This window comes from Nomia melanderi, chromosome 13 (assembly GCF_051020985.1).
Source record: "Nomia melanderi isolate GNS246 chromosome 13, iyNomMela1, whole genome shotgun sequence".
Taxonomy (NCBI): domain Eukaryota; kingdom Metazoa; phylum Arthropoda; class Insecta; order Hymenoptera; family Halictidae; genus Nomia; species Nomia melanderi.
This window is the reverse complement of record NC_135011.1, coordinates 225,543-240,097: the sequence shown is the minus strand read 5'-3', so window position 1 is coordinate 240,097 and position 14,555 is coordinate 225,543. Positions and strand designations below refer to the sequence as shown.

The window sequence follows — 14,555 nt, the reverse complement described above, 5'->3', positions numbered from 1 at the left end:
CCGCTCTGGTTCGAGTCGCTGGATTTCAGCATGGATTCGATGTTTCGGAAGATGGGAGACTGCCGGTAGGATCAGAAGTCGAAGCTTTGGGAAGATGGACATTCGAAAAACCAATTATTAGTATTGTACAATGTTCAGTTGGAACGATTGACATTTTCACAAGTTCTCGATTCTCGAAAGATCTCGGAGAAATAGAAAATTTGACAATTGAAAGGACCTTTGGAAGTGGAAACTTGTGAAATTTCAATCTTCTCGAATTTCAAAGCGAAACTCATCTTCTCCGTTTCGCGAATCTTATCCGCGGTTAGCGGAGCTAAAGAACGGTTAGAAAGGTAGCTCACCTGCCAGCACGCCTGGCTGAGCGAAGAAGGAGCTGGCGCGGTCCTCGTGTTTCGGATTCATGTAGACGTCTGTGTTGCTCGAGTGGTCGTCGTCGACACCTGAGGGCTTGATTACATCGACCTCGTTGTCGGGTCGGTTTACAGTCTCCAGGATGGTCTGCAACGGAACACGGGGCTTGAACAGTTTAATCCGTTTAATTCGGCTGCTCGACATGCAGGGGACCCCATGCGTTCCCAAACAAATCTAATAACCCGCCTTAACGTACACGCGTCTCCTTAAATTCCACTCAATTCGTTTCCCCAAAGAGGATCGAACGGTCTTTCAATCGTACGATTGAATATCAACGAACGAATTAACGAACATTAGAGGAGCAGCAACGGAAATTTGAATTTCTAGAAATATTTTCACCTGTTCCTTGGTCTTGACAACCGGCTCATCGACCGAGTATGGCGTGTCCGGTTCTGTTGGCCTGTTGGCCACTGGGTCTATCCTGTTGTTGTTGTTGAAGTCTGCAACGTGTAACGTTCAAAGAATAATTCCATAGATTCCGAGTCTCTATTCGTTTGAAATCGAGTGGAGAGAATCGTACCGTGATCGTCGTCGCCGTCCTCGTCGTCGGGGCCAAGGCCGCTACCGGATGCTTCAAGGTCGTCGCGACCCTCGTTGCCACCTCGACCAGAGCCCTCCAGAGGTTCCTGGTCGTCTAGGTAGAGATCGTCCGAAATGGTGTTGTACGTCGAACTTCCTCCCGCCGTCCTCTCTTTCTCGCTTTGCTCCTTCTGCAAGCAAACGATACAACAAATTTACGGAAATGTTCGTACTTGTTCGTTTCGGAGGGGGATACTGGAATCGAAATCGAAATCGAAATCGAAATTGAAAGGAAAGAAACGAAACGAAACTGAGATCGTGGACCACCGTGTAGATAACGCATCCAGCACGCACAGCACGGACAGCACGCACAGCACGTTGTTCCCTGTCTCCGTTTTGCTGCTCGTTTTTCGCCTCGCATCCTATCTCCGCGGTCTCGAAATAGAAACCGTTCCCCGAGACACGCTTGTGTTTGCTCTCGAATTACGGCATGGGGAACGGTGGCATCATCAAAACACCATTTCGCCCCCCTCCCGCCGGCACCGTTCGCTCCTCTTCTTCTTGTTCTACCATGTTGCACGTTGCGCGTTGCATGTTGCACGTTGCGCGGTGCATCCACTTGCACGCGTGCCTTTCGAGATACGGCCGTGGAACTTTTCTGGCTGACGCGGCACGGTCATCGAAAGAAGGTTATCGAACTTTTCACTATCGAACCACTATATGGAAGCAAGAATTATTTCAACGGAAACATTTGAATATTTCGGCATTTCGGAATTTCAAACTTCGAGCCTATCGGAAGAAACGTAAAAGGGTGTTGCGTTCGTTCGTGTCTTTCGTTCTTCGTTGGAGCCTGATTAAAGTTTCATCCAAAGGCGTCCAAGAAGGTATCGAGCAATGGCTGTCAATGATTTCCGGCGAGCACACGCCGCTGCATGCCAGAGCGACGCGCGATTAAGTACAGCATAACAAACGCGACACGAGTAATCGCGATCGTCGATCGAGTAGCCAAGATATCCACCGTTCGATCATTCGTTCGTTCTCCTTTATGAAAGAGAAGAAACTCCGACACCTTATATTCTAATAATATTTCAAATACATAGACAGACGGACGGTATAGAAATTCTATTTCTGGAAAATTCCTCAATTTATTCGGAACCATTGATTCGCGAAGAGAACAACTGCAACTGCAACTGCACAATCGAATGGAGGCCTCGAAATTTCAACTTTACCAGAGGAAACTAATCACGTCTCTAGAGCACCGCCATCTGGCACGTTTCTGTTTACAGAAGCGGTAGTTGCTGGCTCTGCCTGAAAATTACGTCCGTTCGAGAGACCACGAGTAGGATAACACACACTCTTGATACCGTGAAAGCCTCCGGTCGCGAATCACAACACGATCGTTTCAATGAAAAATCAAGTTTCTCCGTCAGAAAGGGTCCATAATTCACGATAACCGATCAATTTATCACGCGTGCCTGCTCAACGACCTCATTAATCTCTTAATTATCATTTAATCATTGCAAACGAATCAATTACCAACGCCATTATAATCGCCTAAAAGATACATTCAATTTTCAACAATTTCCAATTTTTTAAATCTCAACTTTTCATCGGCGAGCCTGCCGCTATGAATTTTTTCTAATTAGAAAAGCGAATATCGATTTTCTTCTTCTTCTTCTTCTTCTTCTTCTTCTTCTTTCATTATCCCGAAGATTAAATCGAAATTTCTAATTTTCAAGCCTTAAGCCTTAAGTCTACGAACGGATCGCGCGAAACGCTGGGAACAACGAAAAATTGAATTTCTTTCAAGATCCAATTAAAAAGCAATAGCCGCGCGAGGTTCCCGACGATGGAAGTGTAGTAAACCATCCGTTGCAAAGGGATGGAACGGAAAAGGTAGGCTTCCTTTTAAATAGATTCAACTCCTTCGTTCGAATGACTCGTTTAGGAGGATCGCGGAACAATCGGTGATGATACCGAAACACAGCACTGAGAGCTGTCGAAATTTAGGAATGACGGTGCATCGGTGAACTTGAATCGAAATTAATGATAGCGCGACCTTGGTATCAATTCGACTTGGAGAATTTTCCACGAGTTTCAACTGCGGAGTGGAAAGCTGACCTAGAAGTGTCCGCGGACCGATAAATCTCAAGTTATTACATTTTTTGCCGGGGAACTGCGTCTTCTCGTGCTGCTGCAGTTGGATATGGAGGTCACGGCGCGACGAGAATGGTAAATTTACCGGGTCACGGAGAGGAGTCGGGTCAATAAATGATATTATCACGGGAAAGTCATAGTTCAACAAGAATGAACGTCAAGAGTTAGCTCATTGTTGCGATTAACCGTTGCGTATCGCTCAATTCTTTCGAGTATTCTATTGTTATTCAAACAAATTATCCAAGAAAATCGAGTACACTGTAGTTTTCAAAATGGCACATAAGTACAGAATAACTACTGAAAACAATGATCGCGCTAATCGTTTGTTAAGATGGTTCATATAATAGCAGTTCTTTAAAGTTTCAAAATTCTAGTGGCAAAATTATTCGATTAAATTATCAAAGAGAAATGATTGCACGAACCCTTTCACAAGATGCTCCTAATAATCTTCCCAGCAAACAGACCACCTCACTGTACAAAACTCCATAACCAAAGTCATGATTCCTCGGAGCACACTTGTTCGACGTCGGAAAAAAGGGTGTTCGTCACCGGATGGTTTGGAAACGGTGGAAACGGTGGAAACGGTGCACCGGGCGCACGGGTTCGTGCGTACGAATGCATCGCGGCGAGAGAAGCGTGTCCCCTCGCGGCTGATCGATAACGCGGAATCTCGTCCTCCTCCCGGGCCAGAGACCGTTCACCGCGCTCGACTCTGTTAACCTTTAGAGGATCGGCACGAAACCTCTTCTAGAACCTAGCGTTGGCAATCCTTAAGCTCTGCGCGCGGTATGCGCGTCACGCGTACATCGGAATTCATTGAAAAAACCAAGAGCAAAGAGAATTTCTATAAACCGGTATCAATTATTTAGAGGCTAACGGTGGTCTAGAATTGTCAATTTTCACAGCGTACACTTATTGGGCTCCATTAAAGGATCAATCGTCGAAAGTTTAGCTACCCACGGATCATCGATCACTTAACGGCAAATTCGAAACTTTCACATACCGCACATATCGTGGTCGAAATGAAAAAATGAAAAAATGAAAAAATGAAAAAATGAAAATATGAAAAAATGAAAAGGGGGAAGCAAGTTTCGAAAAGAACGTATCGATCCTCCAATGTTTAGCAATAAACTAGCCACGGGCGACGTAGCGTCCAGATAGCGAGGAAACTCGTGCAAAGCGACGTTAAGCGCAAGAAAGCGCAAGAAAGCGCAAGAAAAGCGCGCGCGCGCGATGTTATCGACCCCTTTCGCGTGTTCCTGGCCGCGGCGGCAGTGCCGCGTACCCAGCAAAGTGTCACCGTTCTCCACAATTGCCGCTTCAGGCCTAAAGGTCAAGGTTGTCCTCCGAAATCCCGCCCCCGCGTCGCGGCTCTCGCGACATTCGACCGCGGTGACACGCAGGAATGGAGCTCGGGATTTGCCGAGCCGCGATCCGGAATCCGCAGGAGGATTCCGACAGGGTCTACTCACTCGGCGAGCCTCTTCGTGGCTGCACCACCACTCGGACGGGAGGGAACGACGATTCGCTTGGGGTTTCACGGCGAAAAATCTTTGAGAATTTCGAGATAAGAGCCGCGAGATATGCTTTTCAGCGGTGTGGCGACTGCACTGACGTAGTACGGACTCGGCACTGTAGACGGCACTGTAGACGGCACTGCTCCGGGATACCGTATATACCTCCTCCACAGATAAAACGGGAGGATCCGGCCAGGACTGTAGCTACCGGCATCCCGGATTCGCCACTCTTCGAACCGTCTTTCCACGCAATTTCCCTTTTTCTTTGTCGCGCATCAAATTCGCATTCACTCCGCCAAATGCAAAGTGGAAACGTTCGACTCGATCGATTTCAACGGAAATCTCGCGAATGCTCCTTGTTTCTTGCTTTACGAGCGAATTCTCCAAAGTTGAAGCGTTTTATTCGGGTTTCATTCGGTTTACAGGATATCTTTAGAGTTTTAGTACTCACCGCCTGTTTAATACTTGAACCGAATATATCAGTACTTTCCGCGTAGATTCGAATTAGAATATTTTCTTTATCGCCAAGAATAGTGTCTCCGCGATAAGTCGGCTGATCAGACTATCCCCTCGATATCCCCTCGATATCCCCTCGACGAAAGGGATATTGAAAATCCAGTCTGCGCACATGACGCGTTTCCGCCGTCTATTTGAATAGGATCGGAATCTTTCATATTGGATCCGAATCCGAGAATCTTAACTCCGCGGTGCCGGTTTTTCTATACCCCTTTCGTTTACGTTGAAAAGGAACACGTACGGAGTTTCGAGCCTCTCGCGCGGCTGATAGCGCACGTTCGTGGAAACAGATTGCGGGATATATCGCGACAGTCTGCTCCCGAGATCCTGCCAGCTTTCGCGTCACGAGAAATATTACCTTGGTCCGCTGGAGATCGTATTATCGGCTTATCCATCGTTTCGTGCATTAGAGATGCTCGAACGCGGTGGTTAGCGTCCTTCAAAGCGGAATCGGAGGAGCGATGCTTCCGAACGCGAAAAATTTAGCTTTTCTAAAGCAATTACTTTCGAATAACGACCGACTTACAAAGTAGAATAACCGAACTCGTCGAGCACCAATGAAGCGGGTTTATTCACCGAAAGAGGCTTAACTTGCGCGAGCGAACAAGTGGCCGTGCTTCGCGAACCGAACTTCCCGGACGAAATTTCAACCGATTAGATTTCGCTCGGTTCTCCGCAAAGAGGGGGCATCGATTCCACCGGTCCTCGGCCATGCCGGAGCGAGGGGAGTCGACAGGAATGGTTCATTACGCGCGTAACAGAGCAAATCCGAACAGCGAGAGACGAGCAAGCGCGAGCGAGCGCGAGCGAGCGTGCGGAACCGGGAAAGGATAACAAAGGACGATGCTTTCGAATTTCATCTCACGCCTCATGGATCACGCTTGATTCACTTTCGAGGGACGCGTGTTCCGGTAAGCCGCCACCGTAACCGTTAAATTCTCATCGAGTTATCTTCGTTTATTTCCGTCGAGTGGACCGTGATAGCGGTCGCCATTTTCAATCTTGTAACCGATTCTATTTCGTAAGGTGTTTTCTCTGGTAATCTTTTAGATCCAATTAGCTTATCTTCGAATTAAGGAAAATTTCATCTACCGCCATTTTAATTACTCCAACGGTTCTCGATTCCTACCTCATTTCGGAATGAACACCTCTGATACGAATGTCAAAGAAACGAGTAACATTGTCGAAAATCGTATTGAAATTAGGGAGAAACGATAGTCCCCGTTTTCGCGAGCACGCCTTGTTTCCCGAACGATATTGAAATTGGTCAGTCGAATACGGAACACGTCCGGCATTTTTCGACGCGATTTACCGGCCGAACGGGACCGGCGTATACGCGGATTACAATCGGAGCAGGGTGTCAAATGCACAACTATGCGTGTACGCGTGGCTCCGCGCGTTCCCATTGGCTGTAACGGGGGATAAAGACGCCATCATCTCCATTCCGCGGAATTAGTCTGTTCAGCGTGAAATACAATTTCGTGTCGGTTAATTTCGTGCCGCTTTGAGCCACAGCATTTAACAACGAAACCGAGAGAGAACGAGAGAGAAACAGAGAGAGAAACAGAGAGAGAAACAGAGAGGGAGGAACAGAGAGAGAAACAGAGAGAAATACGGGTGGAAAGGGGCGCGGCCAGGGGGGAATTCGCAGCGAGCAACTTGGTAAAATTACTTTCGCCCGTACAAATACGTCCCGCTAATAACGGATTTGTTATAATGATAATAACGAGGCCGACAACGCCTCGATTGTTCAGCATCGAACCGACGCTGAACCGACGCTGGACCGACGTTTCCAACGATGAAATCCATCCGTTCACCGTGGCACGCGTGTGCACCGATAGATCTCGATGGATCTTTGAAATTGATATCGTTACGTTTCAGAAAGGGAAATCTGGATACGTTCGAAGGTAAGCGTTATTTCAATTGTCTGTACCGAAACGCGTTTCTCGCCTTTTTCTCAATGACCGATGGTCGCGTTCGATTCTCGCGAGCAGTTTTTCACGGTTCCCGGTGAAATATCGGCAGCCGCGTGCCCGAAACCCTCCGCTGCAATTATCGGGCAGTATCGAATTGATCGGAGAGGCTCTCCCGGCCGCGCGCGCACTCGCAACGTTTCGAATTCAACCAAGTTCCCTCGGATCGGGCGTAATTCGGCGATACACACGGAAAAACACCGTCGGGCCGTTCCGAATCACTTTGCGAATTAACGGGAATGAATGGCGCGATTAAGTTAACGAACTCGAGCGGCCGTGGATAATCGGCTGAATTTATTGAACGGCTGAGAGTTTCGATTGCTGTTTTAATGCGTCGCGGCCGAACATTTTGTTGGCATTATGCTTAGCGTCTATCTATATCGGCTGCTCTGAAATCGAGTTACTTACGATCAACTTTGAAATCGTATTGTCGCTTTGAGTATTCAATTACGGATGATACAAAGCTTATTGGATACTATCTGTCTGTTAATAGAAATTTCATTGTTAGTACTACTGCGAGTCAATGGCATTATTAGTTCGTTAGAAATGTTCGCGTAAGAAGAAGAACCGCGGAAGATCTGTAAACGCGAGAAGAACGCCTAAACGTTTCGAGGAGGTTTCAATTGCCACTCGGATTCGCCGTTGATGGAGAATGCGGTCGCGGTTCTGCGAGCGGGTGGTGTCCGCCTCGCGTAATTATCGCCGCGATAATTCCGCGTGGCCGGCCTCGCTTTATGCGCGTCGACGCATCGGCTCGAGCTCGAAGCCGGAGAGCCGGCTCGTTAGCGAAATGGAACGCGATCGCGATTATGGTCTGACGCATTCGCACGCGACGTCGCCGCCGTCGAACCCTTTCCCGTCCCCTGCGCGCCGTTTACGCTTCCCTTTTATCCGTTTCTCGTCTTGCGCCCACCCACCCGTTCGGTTTCCCCGGTTTCCCCGGTTTCCCCGGTTCCCCTTTCACGATAACGTCCCGACAAGCGCGTTTCCGCGCCGTCGCGCAGCCGTGCTCGCTTCGATTGTCCCGTCGCCGACCCTCGCGTGTTCTCGTCGCTGCTACCCCCCAACTTTGTGGATCGTTTAACTGTTTCTTGGAGCTTTTGCACCTTGGAGCGAGGTTCGACAAGGTTAGCCTTTAGATTGATCGCGAAACGAACCTGTTTCGGGGGTGCTGAATAGCTCGGGGTACAGCCGTAGGGGACTTGGCGGGTTTAGAGGAATTTCGGAGAGCCGACCACCGCGTCGACCCGATCAAACGAATCGGTGGTAAAAGTTGCATAGCCAAAGGATCGATCGCTGATTTTGCCGTTGCAAAGTATATCGTCCCAGTAGAGAAGACCCACGGTAGCGAATCGTAGCAGCGACCAAGCACTTGTATCAGCCGCTTAAACTGCACCGAACTCGTCTTCAAAGCTAATAAACCTAGTCTTAACCATTCCCTAAAAATGTTCATCCTCTTATTACGTAATATTCTCACAATAGAGGGAGATCTCCCGAGCGGAGTCGTCTTCCCGGCTTCCTGGGAAGTTGGCCCATTAGGATGCATCCTCTAAAGTCCCCTTAAAAATCGTATGTCGGAAACCCGCGGGCTTTCCACGGCGGGCAAGGGACATTAGCCCCGCTAAACATTACTGGGAATTACGTTAATGAATATCCGAGCCGAGCGTTAAGGGGAATTATGCTAACGAACCCTCTCCTCCTTCCGTGGAAGTCCTGATGCGCTCTCGCGCTCTCGCGCTCTCGCGCCCGTCGTCTTGTCGCATTATTCGGCAAGTATTCGAGCGGAGCTTGATTTCGGATGCAGCAGGACGTGGAACGGTCCAATAAAAATGCCGAGGACTCTCGAACGGTTGCGATTTTCCCTCTTTTTATTTCTTCATTTCCCTTCGTTCCACCCTCTCTTGCTTTTTATTCCCGAGCCGTTTAGCCTTTTCACGTGGAACGTTGCTCTTTCTTTTCTATCGATACTGGGGTGCGTTCGAATTGCTAGGGGAATACGTTCAAATTTGGGAACATTAACTTTGCCGAGTTGAAATACGCGCAACACAAAAAGGGTTACAAACTTCCATTTCATCGCCAACCAAGTATCAATCATCGAACGTTCCGCTCTGAAAAAAGTCAACGATCCGCGAGCATGTTCCGCTCGAACCCTGGGGCAAACGGGCGTAAGAGGGGCCAGCAAAGAAATCACAGATTTAATTCATCTCCGCCCCGTTCGTTGGCTGCCACGCGAAACTCGCAGGAAGAAGAGGAAGAAGAAGGAGAAGAAGAAGGAGGAGGGTAAAGAGTGTGTCCTCCAGGAGAAAAAAGGAGCAACGGGTTAGGGGTTGGAAAAAGAGGGCCGTCCCCCGAAGAAAGTTGCAGCTCGAGGGGGTGAAGCGGGGCCAACTGGTTCCCCCGCATGCTAAGCGGCGAATTAGGCAAATATTGCCGCGCGTAGCTCGCGGCCGAGCGGCCGAGCGGCCCTGCAAGAAAAAAGAATCCATTTGCCTTTGGTTGGCGTGGATCGACGACCCTACTCTCGTGCAACAAACGGGAAAGGGAGGAAGAGTCGGCGACCGAGAGAGCCCGGGAAGGTTGGCCCGTTTTTGCGGGGGACGATCGTGCCTTTTTGCCACTTAATTATACGGTGGACGTCATTGAACGCGCGACGACCTGGATTTTCGATTGTCGGGTTCTTGATCGGCCGTGGTTCGCTACAATTTCGAGATTTCAGCGTTCGAACTTTGAGAATTTACAAAGTTCTCAACGTGTCAACATGCGACAGTTTGAAAGCTTAAAATTCTCGAGTGCGCTCGTTCGCGAATATCGTAAATTTCGTCGTTCCTCCGGGTGAAAAGGCCAACGAGAATCTTTTGATAAAAATTCAATCTCCGGGGAGGCAGGACTCATGATAACCACGCGCCGACGACGCCATTTTCTTTTCGGATTCATCTGGGTGTGGCTTCCGGGATCAAAGCTTTCGCTAGCTAAAAAAGGCCAGTTTTGTTTCAGGTCTTTTCGAGTTACTTTGCTTCATTTTTCCCCGAGCAACCTGATATTTAAAGAAAATATCTTTACCGATTGTTCGATGTGCCGTTGAATCAAAAGTAATTAATCCCTGCACGAACAGTGAAATTATTCGAAATATTTCGAGTAAAAACAACGATGCTCTCCCAAGACTCATGTATATTTATCATCACAGTATACGTGTTCGTTCAAATATTTTTATGAATTATTCATGCGGTTTTGTTCGTCGTCCTTGGTGTCTATTGTTTACTCGAATTTATCTTTAAAAACAGTCGCGCGAAATATTCAGTGTATCGCCTCTATTTGCGCTTTTTTCGTTTCCCATCGTTATTTGAATATTTCAGAAAAAGATAAATATATATATATATATACGTTAGTCTTTCGATATTCGAATAACGAAGGTATTAGAAATTACATATTGAAATATCGTCGTTCCGATTTTCCACTAATTGACAATCATTATTAACCTAAACATCTGAAATGGAAAATAAAAACGTATTCGATCCTCTGGGAAACCGCGTGAACCTTCAACTCTCAAGACCAATCAACTGTCCACCAGCAGGAATAAATGAATGGTAAAAATGTGAGCGGTAAAAGGGCTTGGCGGTGAAGAAATTGGCAGTCCCGAAGGACCAGATAAAAAAAGGGACAAGGATCCTTTCGAAGAGATCCTCGAGAATCTCCTTTTCTTCTCGGCTAATCAATTCCGAGTCACGGTTCCTCCTGATCGTCCCGGCGAATCCGCGCGCCCTGTAATCCATCGAACGCCACGAGTCATCGGTACGATTCGTTCAATTAAACCACCATTATTTACAAAGTTTCCTCTGCTAGAAATCTAACAGAACCTGCAGCGATGACGTTCGGTACGGCGAACCTGCAATACGACGACGCGATTCGGTCGAATCGCACAGATATGTATATTGCTCGCAGACAAATTGGGTTAAATTCCCCTCTGGCCAGAGGTAATTAGACAAAACGGAAAAAGATAAAGTGTTTCGAGCAGGAACGAAGGAGAAAAAAAGACAAAGGGACACCGGGAACGGCAGAGAAGTTCGCCTGGAAGGAGTTTAATGAGATTCGCGGACAATTTAATTGAAAGCAATACGGGCGACGGGGGTTCTCGGTACAAATAAACGGCGAACGAGTTTCCTTTTCTTCCTCAGTCGGCTCTCGCCGCGTCGGAGAAACGGATTGAAAGAACGGAGGGACGGAGATTTCATGTTTTCCGTTAATTAAAGTACATAATAACCGACGGGACGCGGACAAAGAGGATCCCACGGTCGCGGGGCAGGCCGCGGCGCGTTAAATCGCGAAATAATCACCCCCTTAATAGAAATAGTGTCTCCTCGCAATCAGTTTTTTCTGCTTTGTCGAACGAGGACTCGCGGAAATCTCGGAACCTGTGGGAACCTGTGGGAACCTGTGGGAACCTGTGGGAACCCGCGGCAACCTGTGGGAATCCGTGAAATGGCAATTTTTCGAACGCGGACTGTGAGGAGTCTACGAGTACAGTTTAGGATTCGACGATGATATTTTCCAATTTCTACCGATTTACACGAGGATATTCAAGCACAATTAGCGGGGCACAAGCGGAATTTAATGCTGACCAGGTAATTAACCGTTTCGCAGGACCGTTTTAATAATAACGTCGATATTATTAATAGTGTCGCTCATTAATATTGTGAACACTCGGTAATTACATTTGTGTAAAATATTGATATTCGGAGTCCAAAGGATAGCAATTAAATGAATCGCCGCGCAGGCGACCGGCTCGTTAGTTAATTCAATAGGGCGTAGTTCGTAATTGATAATCGCGGAAGTTCGTCGACTGACACGCAAACGCGAAAAGAAAAACACTTGCAGAATTGACTTAAAATTCTACGCGTAACTGTTTCCAAATTGCATTAGTGCTTCAACGATTCGGTTAAAATCCATTCTCACCACCCGATGTGCGTGTAACTCGAACAAAAAAAGCAACAAGAAAAACAACAAGAAAAACAAGGTACACCAACAAAAATAAGGAAAACGGGAAAAAATTGAACGCGCTTGAAACACGAAGGAAAATGAAATTGGAGAGGATCGGTATCGAGCGTTGAACCTCTCGTTTTCGAAGAAAGCAAATACGCACGCGAGCCCGGTCGCGCGTGAACGCGTCCGCGAGCGAATTAAAGCCTCTTTTCTTTTTGTTTTCTGGCTGGACGAGCGCCGGTTCGCCGGTGCGCCGGTGTGGCCGGCAAAAAAAGCTCCCGAGGCCGTTTCGTTCGGGTTTGCCCGATTGAACGGTCATTTAACGGCCATTTAACGCTCAATCAGACAGTCACGGCTCCATTGCCTTCTCTTCCAGCCGCGGGACCGGTGAATTCTTACGGATTATTTCGCGCGAGAAGGCACAGCTATACGATTTCGTTCGTCGGCCGTCCATTGACGATTCGGTAATCCGGCCGCTCGATTCTTTCCTTTTGGCCGCGTCGGACACGCCATTTTCTCTTCGTCGAATCTGTGTCGAGTATTAATCAGCGAAGCGATTGCGCTAGTAACGAAGGTTCATCGATCGTGCTTCGAATCTAACGTCGAACGACGAAGATATATTTGAATTAATAACGGGTCGCGATTGCGATAACGAGAAATAATTAATAATTAGAAAACGGTTATAAACTATAGAGCAAAATGATGACGCGAGGAATGTTCGGAGCTACCGCTAAAGGCGCAAAGACACCACCACCATTGAATGGAACATAAATCAAAGAACCTTCGTTTCAAGCTGGAAAATTAGTTTCACCGTGGAGCTGGAAAATGAATATCGCGGGGATTTTAGTGTCCCTTTAGCGTGTCCTTAAAGTTTCTAGCAAAAGGTCTGCCGGCGGCAGCAGGGAGCCTGTATTACGAGCGATCGCAGGGGTTGCAGGCGCGGCTTTCCTCGAAAAACTGCACGGAAAGCCGTCGTTAGCCCGTGGCGCATGCCACGCTCGCTCGCCATTGTCCCGTTCTGAAAGAAACGCGACGGACCAGGATCAGGCCGCGCCGCGAAGAAAAGAACCTCGCCTTTTACATCTTCCTACGTTCCTTCTTTACGTCCTGCCGTAACGTTCCCTCTATCAAAGCGACGCCGAGGTCGCGACACAACTACGGAAAGAAGTGTCGCCGCACAGTTTCTTCGCGATAATTTCGCGTGGAAACCTCGCTGCTCGGCGTAACGCGACGGTGTACCTTCCGATAAAGAGTGTAATGCAGTTTTTCCAGTTTTACAGTTTCAGTTCTTCTTTCGAGCGTAACCGTTTGTCGGATATAACAGCGGCGATAACGCTAACGCGACAGAGAGAACACGATAACAGACTCGAGAAAAACAAATGAAAATAGTTTTAGATACTTGTTCGACTGCTGGTATCGCGCATAAGAGAACTCGATAAGAAAATCCAGCGATCGGCTCGCGGCGACCGTCGAGCAAACAATGCCGAAGGACAGGAGAAGGCAGAGGGGAAAAGATGCTCGATGAAAAATTCAACGGAGCACGCCGAGAAAATTACCGAATTCGGGGAGGAGGGCTCCTCTGGTGGGACATGCGGGCGGATGGGAGGGCAGGAACTTGTCCCGGATGACGCTTGGCCTTAATAAGCCTTCGAGAGTTTCGAATTCAAGTTGCCGCAGCAACTTGCGCTACACGCCTGTGTCTTGGACACGCTTCTTACTTCAATGGAAACTTCGACCGCGTTTCGATTCGCGCGTACGCCGAAAAGAAAAACTTCCGAGCGATAACGCTGACACGTCGATACCTCGAGTTCAGCTATCGAGAGACTGCTCTCTATTATTTTCCATTTCTCGCAACTATTGGAATATTCTGTGATTTCTCATCGGTCGGCGGGCTATTCGAATGATAATAACGATTGAAATTCTGCTACTTTCCGTTCCGTCTCCGGGGATCGAAATATCCAACGATACTCTGTTGATCGATAGTGAAATATTTCGATTTATCGGGGATTTTTCACGCCCGAGCTGTCCTGGCTCTCTGTATTGTTGATTTTTTCGTCTGCTGCTGTGTATATTCGATTAAATATTTCGATTCGAGTGTAACAGGCATATTAATCGATCGATCGTTAGGCGGTTAATCGTTTATTCATCGGTGTCTATCGAATGTCCGAAGAATGGAAGATCAAATGTAAAAACTTTCGACTTGGCTTGAAAGAAAACAGCGACGAAAGAGGGCTGGTTGTTTTCGGGATCGATGCTAGGTTAGAGATTCGTTATCGACGGCCCGCCCAACGAACCGTAATTACGCGGAAACTAATCGCGTAAGCAAAGTCTGAGCACGGACTCCGCGGAGATACCGGTTTTCGTTTCTGTGTACACAGCGCGTTCGTGAAAAGGGTTTAAGGGTTCAAGGGTGGAGGGGTGCGAGCAGCCACCCGTTCGCAGACGGCGTTACACGGCAACGAGTTAACAGCGTTGACCCATTTGA

At 47.8% G+C, this 14,555-nt stretch overlaps 1 protein-coding gene across 1 annotated transcript in view; it reads right to left on the bottom strand.

The window, feature by feature from the left end:
• The window catches only part of Sdc (Syndecan), an 85,367-nt gene that overhangs the window by 4,881 nt on the left and 65,931 nt on the right, over positions 1-14,555 (bottom strand). Inside the window, exons 2-4 of the mRNA XM_031986739.2 lie at positions 932-1,121; positions 751-851; positions 342-498 (exon numbers count right to left, since the gene is read on the bottom strand). Coding sequence (XP_031842599.1) covers positions 342-498; positions 751-851; positions 932-1,121 — 448 coding nt within the window. The remainder of the gene's footprint in view (positions 1-341; positions 499-750; positions 852-931; positions 1,122-14,555) is intronic.